Here is a 15014-nt window from a genome sequence, read left to right as displayed (position 1 = left end):
AGTCACACAATATTGTCACCACTGAATTTGATTCCATAAATGCACACTTGTTACATCAGCATTACAACATCTGTATGAATATATACATCATGAACATGTCCGCAAATCAAAAAGGCAGGTTGTAATATCAAGACTTATGACTGTTACTCATAGTCACCTGTCCCTCACAGCGTATGACACACTCAAGCCAACCAGGTGTTTTACCTGAGGCTTGTGGACCAACCATAGGACGTGAATAAGATTTTAGGGTGAGACTTCCCTTTAATTAGAGAGACTTTGCTTTAAAAGCAGGGAAAAAGAGTTAGACCAGAGTGTTGTTTTGGAGGCCAACTGCTATTTTTATTTATTTATTGAAACTGCCTATAGCGCATATTTTATGTTGATAATCGATTTTTTCCCAAAACAAAACAAAAACATTCAATACCGTTGTGTTCTTCAGAGGTTTATCCTGTGAAGGGTGGAAAAGCCCCTGAAACAGCACTATGCGACCCAACAACTGAAAACCATGGTAATAATTAACAACAATAATTAAAAATCATGTTTATGCCCTGTTGTATGATCAAACTGTCACATCAGAATCAGTTCAGGTTGGGGGCTTTCCATAGACAATAAATTAAGCTTTGATCAATTCTGTAATTAACATGATAAAACAAACTGCATCATATCAGAGGTGTACAGTAACTGGCTGATTTTTTTTTTCTTTTTAGGAAACAGGCGGTATTGGCCAAATGTCTAACCCTGTGAAATCCATTTCAGAGGCCATGACAGGCAGGAAAATAATGGTAAGACGATAAAGTGACAGTAAATCAAAAATAGGAAGAGAATTTGAATGAGGGTTTCCTCTAAACCATGCAGTTTAAGCCATAAGGCATCCATCCATCAGCCAGTGAGAATGAAGATAATTGAGTGCCAATGAACACAATAAAACCACAGCATTAAGTCAACACCAGCATTTTTATTTTCTTCCAAAAGCATGTAAAAAAACAAAAATAAAAAACTAAAAGAAAAAGCACAAACATGATTGTGAGTTTATTGGTGTAGATAGAGGGCGCTTACATTTTAAAATGCTGTTCTTCCATATCACAACTGAGCTATCAGGGAGGGGAGAAGAGAGGAGAAAGACAGCAAACACAGCCCAAGCGTCCTTTTGCTGTAAGGCCACCTCAATCCACAGGTCAAGTCTGTAATATCGAATACATTTTTAAAGATGCATACAGTTTCTCAATGACAACAGTGACACCTGCATTGAAAACTAAAAGTAAGACGTCCACATCAAATTCAGCACAAAATGAAATGAATCACAGATAAAAAGTCACACTGTTATCATTCACCTGAGCCTCTTGGCACCAGTGTAGAAAAGTGTACCCTCTCTTTTCTGTTTCATTTAAAAGACAAGTTGCAATTCACAGATTTTACAGTTGTACCTTGGCGCACTGCTAACAGAGAATGACAAAGACAGCATGAACACGGTGCACTTTCTAAATACAATGCTCTTGGTTTCAAAGGATTCTCGGGGATCCAGAGGACCATTTCAAATGAAAAAGGAAAAAAATAATAAAACATACATTGTCACACACGGGATAATTAGATTTATTTGCAATGTGGATAACCAGTGGGTAGATAAGAAGAATGGCTGCTGGTTGGGTGAAGCAATCCTATGTTAAATAGTGGGACTCTGTTGAATAAGTAGTTTTGTTTTTGACAAGGCAAGATCAGGAGGGTTTTTTTTTTTTTGTCTTTTTTTTTTAAATTAGATCTGTGCACTCAACAAACATCTTGTTTGAAAAACAATAAGGTCAGCTATTAATTTCTAAGGCTTTTCTTTTTTAAAAAAGTAGCAAATATCTTTCTCTTAAGTTTAGCTTTCTATTTTGCACAGCATGCTCTAATTCACAGTAAACCTTCAGTCACAAAAAGTATTTTGTGTCATTCAAATGTCAGTCAAGTGTCAGTGGAATTTAAATATGTTCTAAAGTGAGATAATTGAATGGCTTTAGACTCATTCCTTGTACAGAATGAAATGACATGGAGATCTTGTCTGACTGGACTGATTTTTCTTAGGTGTTGCAATGAAATAAGACCAAAATTAAAAGTGACTGGAGTGCAACGGCTGCACCGCAGACTGAGGCAACTTAGTTCAAACTTTGAATAAAAGCTATATCAAGAAGTTCAAGGGCAAGGTTCTTTTGTCTTCCTCTCATTGTACAAACACTACTCTATGTCACACTTTCCCCAGCAGGGGGTGCTCTGCACTGGGCTTTGCATGCAGTGTGCAGAAGCACAACAGGGGAAGAACGCTTTGACAAACTACATGTACAACCAATGTTCAATTCAATTCAGTATTACGGAATAGGTCCTGGTGCTAAGAAGCATTTTGCAAGTAAGACATGAGATAAGAACAGGAAGGCATTTAGTCAAAGGGGAAATGTGTGAAATATGTCCATGCTTACTGGATGGGGCTGGGGGAAACATAAATGAATGATGTAAGATAATGTGATTTGATTGGATACTGTGCTCCTATTACTGTCCAGCTTAACAAACACACTCAAACAGTGCACAGGGGAAGAAAATAACGCCACAAGAGGCCAACGTTTGACAAACACAGAATTATGAAGTGATACAGTTGTGTGGTTTCCTGTGAGGTTTAAGCTCTGTCCAAAAACATCCTGTAAAACTGTAATTATGGTAACTGATCCATCCAACCAATGGTTTTCAGCGATACGCAAGTATATCACATTGGGGAATAAAGGATGTTTAAAGACTGAGCCTTAGTTTCCCTGTGATTATCCAACATCTTGCCTGGTGATCATGTGTGGTCATATGTGCAAGACGAGAGTATAGTGTGGCATTTTCACTAATCACAAACTGCAGCTCTATGTACAGATAGATTACAAATGACAATCTTAGAAACTCATTTAATAGGCTATTTCAACCAAAAAGCTCTGAGAGGATCAAGTTATGCCAAGACATCAATCAAATCCAGCAAACACACAGAGCAAGAAGTGCTTCTCAGAACTTTAAAAAAGTGATACGTCATGTAAAAATGAAACAAAACACATTTAAATCATCCACAACACAGATTAATATACAGTCATAAGATGATAAGGCTGTTAAGATCCACTCATACCGGCAGACATGCAAGGTTAAAACCCAAGTCACACAGGTCATTAAAAAAATGAACGAACCATGGAATGAAATGGACAACAATAACAAGAGAAACCAAACAGAAAAACAAAGAAAACATGAGTGGTGAGCTATTGCCCATGTGTGCGGTTATTTTACAGTACGTTGTACCCTGTTTGTTCCCCAAATATTTGAAATCAGAAAAACTGACAAAGTTGTCTCCGAGAGCAAAGTCAAAATAGAGAGGACTATCATCTTAGTTTGTGTTGCGTTAAAACGTTTCATTAAAATGAGTTAAACTAAATGTAAAAAATTGATTTAAAAAGTCCGTGGATAACATTGCAATTGAAACCCCTCAGAAAATTGACCTGAGTGTATGCTCTACTACAAAAAGTTGATGCTGTGTAGCCCCTCTGATATGTTTGCCTGAGCATACAGTTTACTTATGCAGAGAAGAAAGGGTGCAAATCATTAAGAAAATATTTATTTAAAATAAACCCTACAAGCAAATGTGATTATATTCCCCGTACTGGAGAAGGCGTTTGGTCACAATCAACAACCAATTCCAAAAAGGAAATTGGAAAATAAAATTAAGAAAATAAGGATATCAATCAATTCAAAACAAAATGCATATCCCAGAAATTAATTTTAATATGGATTAGGACTGGCCAGTCATTTCCTAGGTGTTTTTTGTGTATCTGTTTCGATGGCGTGGAAAAAGCAAGTGAGCGTGTGGGAGATTTAAGGGCGCCCCCTCCCTCCCGCAACATATGAGGCGTGTGTTCATCATGACGCACAGGTGGAGTTAAGAGGAGGAAAGAGGAGGAGAAGAGGCAGGGCTGGGATGGGATGGGACACAGCTAGACAGGATTATGTCGTCTTGGTGGCGTTCCCTGCCTCCTTGGAGGCCCACAGCTCCTTGTGCTGTTTGCGTCCAAAGCCCTCGTCATAGTTGCCTTTGCTTTTGAAGAGCTGCTGGAAATGGGGTTTGCAGTAAAATTCACCCTGAAGAGCTGCGTAGGTGCCAAGGCTGCCGAGACAGGAGAAATCGAAAGGTTAAACACAAACGTATGAAGATGAGTTAAAGAAAGAAAGTAAAAACAGAAAAAAAGTTACCTGAGTTTGGTGTTGCAGTGCTTGCAACAGAAGCAGGTCGAATGGAAAATCAGGTTGTTGGCAACCAATCTCTCCATGGGGTAGACCGTCTTCTCACATGATGAACACACTTCCCTTTGAGTCTTAAAGCTGAAGGACTGAGCACATAAATATACCAGTTTACCCCCAGGCTTACAAACAGGAGATGATGCAGACGCAGATCCTTACCAAGATGAAAGCTAGGCTTTACAAAAGATTCAAAATGCAGGAAGACTTTCTCTGCTCTTGAATGAGATCAAAGGGTGGTGGAAATGAAGCGGGAACTACCACAGCAGAAGTAATGCAGACATGAACAGAGGATCATAAATTTGAGATGAGAAAGTGAAAATGTTGGGGGCAACAAAAGTGCAGGAAAAGAGTTTTCACAAATCACATATTTACCTTAGATCGCTGGACAGGTTTCTCTTCAGTGGTGTTCCTGGTGTCCTGGAGGAGGAAAAAAATACATTAGCCAACCCTTGTATTTATTCAAATGTGTGTATGGACTCCTGTAAAGCACAAAATGGCCAATCTGAAAATAACAAGTGCCATCAACAATAGCAATGTCTTCCTTATCAGATTACAAGCAGTAGCCTTTACCCGTGCTTCAATATTGCCAATCTGATCTCTTTTCCCTTCCCTCCATCTGTCTCCCTGCACCCCTGGGAGAGGATCAGGTGCCTTCTGTCTAGTCATATGAGCTGAGCTGAGGGACGCTCTGTATGGGGCCGGCCTCAACATTACAGCACAGAGCCAGCCTCCAAGATAATAGCCTCGCAGGGCAATATCACTTGTTAGTCTTGTGGCCGTGTGTACATTACAGGGCTGCAACCGTGTGAGATTATCAACAGAAATATGACTTTGGTCAGCAGCGTCAGCACCAGGTGACAGTCTTTCATCTTCATAATTAATAATGAATACTTTGATGTAATTTTCATGTGTGGCATGAACGGTGGGCCGGACTAAAGTGGAAACCAGGTGGAATGTGAGGGGAATTTGCTCATTTCTTTGCACATTAGAAGCCTTTCTGTCACCGTTCTCCTCCTTGCTTATACTCCTACAATCATGCACCAACAAAAGTTCATTTTTTATTTCTTTGGCTGACCCTCACACAGGTCACCCGTTTCCAAACAGACAGACATTGTTGTCAGTACATGACTTTAGTTGGGTCAAAAGTTCAAGCTGAAAGCAGCAGGTGAAAAACCTCCCGAGGGCTCCAAGCAGGTCAAGAAGAAAGAAAAGCTCTCTTCGTCTCAAGGTGTCATGCTGAGGAGAGGCAGGGCATTATGTTGTTGTAATGACTATCTGCCCTCTGGCCTGGCACAAACATGCACGGCCACGTTTTAAAGCAGGACTAACAGGTAGTTAAAGTGGATGATAAACCGAGAGAGAGAGACACACATTCAGATGCGTACACAGAAAACGGCCACTGAAAAGCCAGTGTGCGGGGAAGAAGGGCTGCTTCTGTTTAGGCAGGGGAAAAGTCCACTGCGGACTTTGCTAAAACCCTGTTATGTAAGGCGGTTGGCTCGAGCCGGAGGAAGGGGTGGGGGTGGAGGGCTGTCTACCAGAGCTGGAAACAGAGGGAGATCTACACATTGGAGACAACTGCTGATCTCCATGCATGCAGCTCTATAAGTCTTTCAAGGAACTGCACAAGTGCTCGCTTTGTAGGCAAGAAAGAATGGGCCTATAGTAAACTCCACCGATGGAAATTACACTGAGGTGGGATAGACTAAGCTAAGTGCACCATCTCCTGCATTCAAAAACGCTGCGCTGGTCAAATTGGTTGACATCAAAGCTCATGTAACTGACTGATGATTCAATTACGCTGCACTTTAGATGAGTGCCACTGGACCGGAAACTGGACAGGAAGGAAGAAGAGCCACACAACACCGCCTTGTGCATCACTTCTGGATTTTTGTGAGAAATAAATCCGGAATAAATTCCATAGTGGCATTTTCAAAGTTACTCTTGACCTTGTGCCTTTGACTAGCAGGAAAAGCTAGGGTGTTGCCTGCATTTATGAGGAACCAGAAGCTTTTTAAACGATTGGCTCATTAACAGTGTGTCCATGCAGCTTCCTGTAGATGCAATCGTCTTGTAAACCGTCCCATACGCCTCCTTATCCCTGGGTCCCCCTGAGCTCCTTTTGTATGTTGCTGCTAGCAAGATGGCACACACTTGGCTGGTTATCTAGCAGGCTGCATGCTAGACTGCTCAGAACCACCACTTCCTGTTGCTGCAATCAAACAACTGCTGGCTGTCACAACTTTGCTCCACTCAAACGTATTTACTGACTTCGTGGAAAACTCAAAAGAGTGAATCTATGCAGCTGCCAGTATGTGTCTGGAAAAAGTCTAGTTCAGTGAGAGGCTATGAGGGCATGGAAATCAGGTCAACGAGGACTTCATCTTTGTAGCAGATATAATGCGGCCAAAAAAGGCAACTTGCATGGCAGTAATGTTGATCTGAGTGAAGGCACAGAATTACCAAGTCCTTCTAGTAGAAACAATGAAACAGGATTAGTTACCATGTGAGAAGTAACCATGTATTCCCACACACACACATGCGCACACACACTCACACGAATGCTGTAAGATTTCAGAAAAGCTGTGCCATCTGTCTTCTTTTGCCTTATTTGTACATGAGACTTACTTTTACCACCAAGGAACTCACATGTGGCAGGAAGTAGTGATGACAAGACTGACTTCCTGTGTCTTGCAGAGTCCCATCGGGGACAGCCGCAGCTAAATACCTAACTGACTTCCATCCCGACGATTGACTGCCAACTACTTCATAACTGGGGCCATACGAGCATTTCAGCTGCAGACTGAATTGAACTGCAGGAAAATGATGACTTATGTTCAGACCCAAACTGACAAAAACAAATTAGGTCAACCCCTGGCTGACAAAAGATGTAATGCATACATGACTGCATGGGGGAGGGGAAAAGGAGGACCCTTATGTGCATGAAAAAGGGTTCATAATGAAAAGAAGAGGTTTTTCCAATTGTGAAATTAGATCCAACACTATGATTCAACTGTGAGGCATAAGAAAAATAGGCTCTTCGAAGGCTTGCCTCTGTAGTAAACTATTTGTTGCCATGCAGACTTTTTCTTTTACCTGAAAGAGAAACTGCTTTGGTATACTTTTTTTCTTCCTTGGTTGCCTGCACTTTATTTCATTTATTTTTCAAACCACAGAGGCAGAAGATTTTTTTATTTTTACCGGAGGCCAAAATTTTCTTTTTCTGATGTTCTCTTACCTGCCCAACTAAAGAGCACGTGTCTGAGTCAGAGCCGAGTAGCGCTTCTTTCCTTTATGGATTTCAACTGTGAGGCAATCTGACATCTCAATGTGGGTAAAAATCAACTGCACTGTAGTGTTTCACAAAAAAAATACACTTTTATGCAAGAAAATGTCAAATTCACTCTATTTCTTGCAACAGGGGATCAATTTTTCCCTCACACTCAAGAGTCCTCCCTTTTAATTACATGTGCCTACATGTGCTTGGCTGTATGTAAAAGCTGCAACCATTCATCAGCTTTTTGGAAGACAGTGATTTTTTCTCTGTGGACAGGATTGATTGGTAAAGCACTACAGATCACACACAGATCAGCGTTTGACACTCGTCTAGAGAGGATCCTCCAAAATCTCATTACTGTGACAAATCCCACTGCCTTCTCCCCCAGAGCTCAGACCACCCAAACAGTAACAGAAATTAACCACGGACCCCCAAGCCGACGCTTCAGGAAGTAACAGGATGGCGCTGTAGTTTAGAGAACATGTCTGTGTTAACAGCACGTAGCTCCAAAATTATTTGTGTGTGCACGGTACGAGCCGAAGAGGTCATCGTCAAGTTTCAGCGTTAAGACAAATAAAAAGCTGTGGACGTCAAGCAAGCAGGCGCCGAAACTACAAACCAGACCCCTCTCATCAAAATCTCAGTGTTTACAGGAGATATCAGCTGACGTAAAGCACAGCCATTTAGAGCGCTTACAACAACACTAAGGAATATTAAAAGGCTAAAAGGTCAATGTGTTCTTGGAGAGTGCAAAGCGGAGGAAGTGTCTCTTCTTTTGTAGTGTTGCTGGACAGAGGTCACTACAACTAGGACAGCTGAACCCCCCCTCATCCGCTCCAATCCTTCTTCCCCATTCAGCTGTGTAACGACAGACCGCTGAGTGCACACTGAGGTACACAATTCATAGCAACTGGCCCTACAAGGAAAGAGATGCGCAATGTTAACAAACGCCTATGGTCATTAATTCATGCAACACTCCCACTCTCTCATCCCTTATTTTTAGAGCTGTGATCATTGTTTCATCATTTGGGACAGCAGCGTTGAAATAAAACAGCACAAATGACGCACCTCATCCTTCAAACACATCAAAAGTGTTAATAAACCGATCCATATATATGATGGCTCCCTAAGAAAATAATCCTGACAAAAACAACATTTTCCAGGCATGGAATGCTTCATGTTGCAACACGGCATACGCCCTAAGAAGCATATTTTGCATGCAGCATCTTGGGCTGCGCTGTCTGGCCTAGTCCTGGGGGCACTGGCACTGATCTTCCAGTGAAAACAGCTGCTGGAGGGCAGATATACAGCCTTGCTAGTAATCTTCCATCTCCCATTCTTAACATGAAGAGGCAGAGCAAGTTATATGAAAATCAAACCCGTGGAGAAAAACACACACTGACACAATCGAGACGGCTGAGGGGGATCAATAAAAATGTTCTTTTGCAATTAAGTGACTGGAAAAATAAGGACTGACTCAGAGAGAGGCTTTGACACTCGACTGGGTAGGGAGGGGGGTGAAAATAGGACACAGATCCTTCAGTCGATGAAGGCTCACCAGACTCGCCTGCAGACTGATCATAATTAGTGACAGGTTGGGGTGTTTGGCCAACCGAGCTACTTCTCTTCCCCTTCTGTACTTCCTGTGCTCAACGATAACGTGACAAGGCATTTTGCTGTGTTTGTAGGCACAGCACACCATGTATGGTATGTGTGCCATCTTTAGTCAGCTGACTGACTTCTTTCTTCACTTGGAACGGCTACTCACTTGCTGCAAAGAAACTGTGTGAGGGCCAAGACAAAACCTCATAAGGATTTACCCAAATACCTCCTGAAGTAGAATAGTCAGTACTCAAAAACTGCCTCTGATGCTTATTTTAACACGCAGCAAATTGCACAAACTCTTGGTTCAAGATGTGTCAAGGGCAGACACCGATTTTAAAGCCAGATGAGAGTAAAGTGACTTTTCCTTGTCATCACACATTTGTATAATCTGAGAGTTTGCAGTGAAACTAATTACAGATCTATCAGGGCCGAGCAATATGGGCAGATCGAAATATCACATGATGTTTGAATGAGTACCTCTAATGTCAATATTGTGACAATACTGTAGAGAGGACGCTTTGTGCTTTGATAAGTTATTGACTCTCAAGAGATTTTTAATAAACAATCATTAATAATGTGGATATGGTGCCTAAGCAGGTAGAGGCAACAGCAAGAACAGTCAGAAACTTACATCCCTTTACTGTAATGCAACCTTTAAAACCTGGAAGATGCAACACTTACAATATATCATCACATTACAAAATCTGAGATGATATCTAGCCTTATAACAAATCAACAGAATATGAACATATCACCCAGCCCTACATAGCGGGTATGAAGTGAAGAAGTGGTATGTGAAACCTGGTTCCCTTTGCAAAATTAAAAACAAACCTGTGATGGCGTGTTGAAGAATGTGTTGAAAACTTTGGTGCTTGTGTTGACATGAACTTGCAGGAAGACAGCGTGAGGCCACTGATACCTGGCATCTCACTTAAGACCGTGGTGAAATAGCCTTCAGTGCTATGACTGATCAGATCTTATCAAAGAAACCAGAGAAGAAGAACATTTCACAACCAAACACTGCTCGAAGACTGGAATTCAAGACAACAAGCCTCATCCCGTCTAGAAAAGCCACAGATGCAAACATCTGAAGGTTCCTTAACTGCGGACTGAAAGACTCGCCCGCTCGAACACTGGAGGTGAAAGGACAAGAGCAGCGAACGTTTCAAACTTGATTCGCAATGCTTCTTGAGTGGCCATGTCCGAAGATAACGTGCGTGGCTTAAGTTGTAGTCGGCATATTTCCTGCAGCACTCTGCTGACTTAAAAATATGGCACTTCAGACGCCTCTCCTGCTGAATGATACCATGGCCTGTGGGAAACATTTCAAGTGGAGTGTTTTTCAAGTGTATCCTAAGGTCTTTTCAAAATGAATAGCCAGCATCTGATTGGTGCAGACAGCTTGAAAAGCAATAATATGAATAGCTGTCAAGATCCAAACTACAGTAAATATTGAGCAAAGTCACTAAGAACTTGAAAAGACACACTACTAATGCAAAGGGCTCCTACTCCATCCCACATTCCAGATACAAAAAAGCTGAGGAGTTAGGACTGGACTAGCAGCCCGGGCAAATCTCATAATGCCTTTTGAATGAGGTCCATTACAATCCTCTGCAGTGATAAATTGACAATCGTTGGATTATGCCATCTAACTGAGAATGATTCACCGCTGGACTGGTTGTGTATTAGAGCCCTTATTAATAGAATGAGATCTGATTCAGCTGAGTGCAGTGCACTATGTCAGAAAAATGACAATGGCCTCTGGAATGACTCAAATCAACATGAAAGGGCAGTAAAAAGCCAATGTCCGAGACATACTACTTACATTCAGGTCTGCAAAGAGTAAAGCAAGGTTTCTTTTCCCCAGAGGGAGAGAGAGCGAGAGAGTGAGAGAGAATAAGCCAACCTACCAAATCATCTTTTTCAAGTTAACAATTAATGCTTTTATCCGAGAAATTTCTGAGTACAAGTCAATATGTGTGAAAATAGCAATCTGATATTTGTCCACTGCCTTGAAAATAATAACCTCCTCTTCACATAACTGAATTGACAGGCTTGCATGGAAAAGACAAGACTAATATCTGCTGTTTGAGGCATGAATTCACTATATCGACATGCTGTCTGGCTTTAAGGAATACTCCAATGTTTTGGGCAAAACACCCTTTATCTGACTTACCCAGACTGAGACAAGATGTTTAATACCATTTGCACCTCTGTACATCCAGTGGTTTGGTCCCTTTGGTTGCATTTCGTATTAGCTTAGCATAAAAACTTGAGGGCTATGGGAGTCGTTAGCCTAACTCTGTCAAAAGTGAAAAAATAAACCTTACAGCAACTCCTGAGCTGTCTTATTTACACAGTATGTGCCTCCACTAACCTGTCAAGTTGCAGTTTACATCCACGACCGTCCAGACTCGTAATATTTGTGGTGAATGATTTGAAGGAATGTAATCAAAAGGTATTAAGTGTAGCTATTTTTTGTGAGATGGAAGTTACTACTAAATTAACGTGTATGACTCCAGTGAACACAGAGAGCCTGTAACCATAGTATGTAACTACAACAAGTGGAAAAGCATACAAAAAGAACAATTACACTTGATGGACAGTGAAAAAGCAACCAGATGAACTGATAAACTGTGGTAGCAGCTAGTTACCACATCGTGCAGGGCTGTCAGCGTTTTTCACCACCACCTGAAAAAGAATTTGATCTGTACAAAATTCTCATTGTTGTCTTTTTACTTCTGTACTTATTACTTATTTATTTATTATTTACATATTGCTTACTACATATTGTCATCTGTAGTGGCTATTTGCATTAAAAAAGACACTATTCAAATGATTAGGAAATAAATAATTAGGAAACCAGGGGCTGAAAAGAGCATTCAAAGTGAAACCAAAACAAATGTATGTGGTTGTGCATCCTACACAGCAAATTTTTTAGCTTTGTATATCTGCTCAAAATCATCTTGTTTTCCTGTCTGTACCTACTTAAATTTGTTTTGGAGCAGTACAGCATGGGTAAAAATTCAAACTATCACCTCAACATCTTGCACACAACAAGCCTGAAAACGTCTCTTATCATCAAAGCCTGTGGTAAAACTGCAAAACAATAAAACACGAGGAATGCAAACGATGGAGTAGGCATGCAGGTAGTGGAGACCAATAATCTCAACATTTCTGCCTGCAACTCAATGGCTTGGACCTGCTGGCGACCCATTTAATATTGTTGTGCACATCTGACTACTAGCAAGCATCCCCTCCCCAACATATGGCACCTCTGACATGCCCAACAAATCAGGTTTTTGTGTCATTAATGATAAGTGTTTCATAGAAGAGCATATGGCCACACAACAAATGTTATTAGTCCTCACTGCAATCTCCTGCAATGCTTTTTGTCTGGATCAGCGTGATTTTTTGGGGGGCGTATAAGTCAGTTAAGTTGTAGTAGCCTCTCAAATCCGCCAGAGTATTTACATAAATGAGTCTACAAACCAGGGTGTTGATCTGGACTGTCGACACTGACACTGAAATTACAAAGACATCACACTGACAGATCGTTGGCTGTACATGGCAGCAAATGAAAATGACCATACAACTTACTTAAGCCTTGTCACCATATGCCAGAGCTGTAATTATACAGCCTGCACCGCTGTAGATGTGGTGTCATGGATGGATAAAAAGCGGTCTGACCAGACCACAAAGAGGTTTGTATAAACTGCTCGGTAACACAAATATGGAAGAGGAGTCTGAAAGAGTGAAGTGCATGCTTTCTTCCACCGGTGTTAAGAGTTGGGCTTTAGCCTCATGCTGATGTCATTTACTGAGAGGTTTAATCCAGTCATTCATTCATCCAGTATTACCCTGGCAATCTCAGCAGTGGTCAGCGAGTTCATACGCAGCAGTGAACGCTGTCTGTGGAAATGCACAGAGCGTGTCTGGCCATTCACTAGAGGCTGGTGGTTCCCAATTTTGAGCAGACGGTAGTGTAAACTTGCCTCTACAGTACAAACCACAATCAAAATCAGATTAATCTGGTGGCATCATTGCAGATTTTAGGGTGCGGGGTGATCAAGCAGGGTTTGTACCTTTCTGTGTATCCACTCAGGGACTATGATATTTCCAGCTGTAGGCTACTTCCCTAGTTGTTGTATAGCCCTGCTTTACACAGACCTTTATGTAACACTGTTTTAAGGCAAGAGCAGGCTGTCTGCAAACACTTCCTATATCAGGCAGAAAACCACAACCAAACGTGACTCTTGGCGAGTGCTACTCTGCCATGGAAAAAAAAAAAAAACAGAAACACAATATATCATGCCACTTATTACAGCAGAAATCCACTGACAAATCAGTTGAGAGGTTGAAAGGGGGAAGAAAATAAATAATTAGCCCCTCCACCTTCCAACCTTCCATACCACCCTCCTCATCAAATGTCTATTAACATTAGGGCGGATTTTCGACATTTTATGAATTGGCTGATATAAATCACCGTGCTGGCTGATATTAAATTAGCAAGCGAGCTAACTAATATATATATATAAAAAAAAAAAAATCAGGGTTGCGCTGCTAGCAAGCGTGTTGAGGAGCACGTCGGGCGGGCATTTAAACGCATTTGTTCAGGTGAAAAACACAGAACAAAAACTTCATTATTATTATTATTTTTATTTATTTATTTTACTGTTTTGCTTTGCTAAAATGATCTGATGCCGATGCTGAAGCTAACCTAGCTTTAACGTTAGCGAGTGCACGGACATCACCTCACCTCAGCACAAAAAAACACAGGGAGAGAGAGAGAGAGAGAGAGAGAGAGAGAGAGAGAGAGAGAGAGAGAGAGAGAGAGAGAGAGAGAGAGAGAGAGAGAGAGAGAGAGAGAGAGAGAGAGAGAGAGAGGAGGAGAGGGAGGGGAGGCTGCAGAAACAAACGGTCCAAACCGACGAGGAAAAAACACTCACCATCTGTGCTTCGTGTCTCGGCTAGCCTGGCTGACAACGCGGGGTCCGTTCACTCAATGACTGGAGGAGGAGGAGGAGGATGTTTGCTCTCTCTCATTCGTTTCCCTCTCTCTCTCTCTTTTTTTTTCCTGTGAGGCTTTGTTGTAGACTAGCTGCTTGCCTCGATGCCGGCGAGTTCCCCCCTTCAGCTTGTCTCTATCAGCCTCCTCCACTCGCTTTTCAACAGCCCGTTTCTTCCCCTCGGCAGGATGTCGCACGCTATTGGCTCTTTTCGTCTCGCGACGCGTTCACGGACCGTCGGACACACTGAAATCGCTCCCGCACAATCCAGTACATACAGAGTCCAGAAATGAAACGGCTTCATTGAAACTTGCACCGCAAAATAATTATTATGATACAGCAAAGAAAAAGCAATATTTAAACCCACAATTTCAGAATTTGATTGCGTTAAGTAGGAATGGCATTCACGAATGGCAATGGAAACTAACTACTCTCAACTTTCTAAGCAAAGAGCTTTAAAGACTGAGGGAAAATAGCAAAATAAGGATATATATATGCAACATGAAATACACGAAAAGTCGAAAAATGTGTATATTCATTAATAAAAGCTATGTTGATATACACTCAGCGGCCACTTTATCAGCTCCACCTGTACAGTCTAATGCAGTTCAGTGCAGCAGCTCTGCCATAAATTCTACCTTTTAAGAAAGTTTATTATGTTCAGTTTCTGTTGACGTTGTTGAGAACGTGCAAATTTGATTATATGTTTATTACTGAGGTAGTAGTGTGCAGGGGTCTTGTACTGGACCACATTATATTGAGAGGTGTTTCTATTTTTTGTCCTCCCTATATATAAACATGAGGGGGGACAGAATAGTGGAAACACCTCTTAATGA

General features: G+C 41.5%; 1 protein-coding gene across 1 annotated transcript; it reads right to left on the bottom strand.

Annotated features, from left to right (window-relative positions):
* Nucleotides 1-1678: 1678 nt before the first annotated feature.
* On the bottom strand, nt 1679-14366 carry limd2 (LIM domain containing 2). Its single transcript, XM_030058446.1, has 4 exons — nt 14119-14366; nt 4660-4704; nt 4240-4376; nt 1679-4153 (listed from the first exon to the last, which is right to left on the bottom strand). The coding sequence occupies exons 1-4, from the start codon at nt 14119-14121 to the stop codon at nt 3994-3996; spliced, it is 345 nt and encodes a 114-aa protein (XP_029914306.1). The 5' UTR covers nt 14122-14366; the 3' UTR covers nt 1679-3993.
* Nucleotides 14367-15014: the final 648 nt, after the last annotated feature.

Source organism: Myripristis murdjan, chromosome 8 (genome assembly GCF_902150065.1).
Source record: "Myripristis murdjan chromosome 8, fMyrMur1.1, whole genome shotgun sequence".
Taxonomy (NCBI): Eukaryota; Metazoa; Chordata; class Actinopteri; order Holocentriformes; family Holocentridae; genus Myripristis; species Myripristis murdjan.
This window is presented reverse-complemented; position numbering and strand designations above follow the sequence as displayed.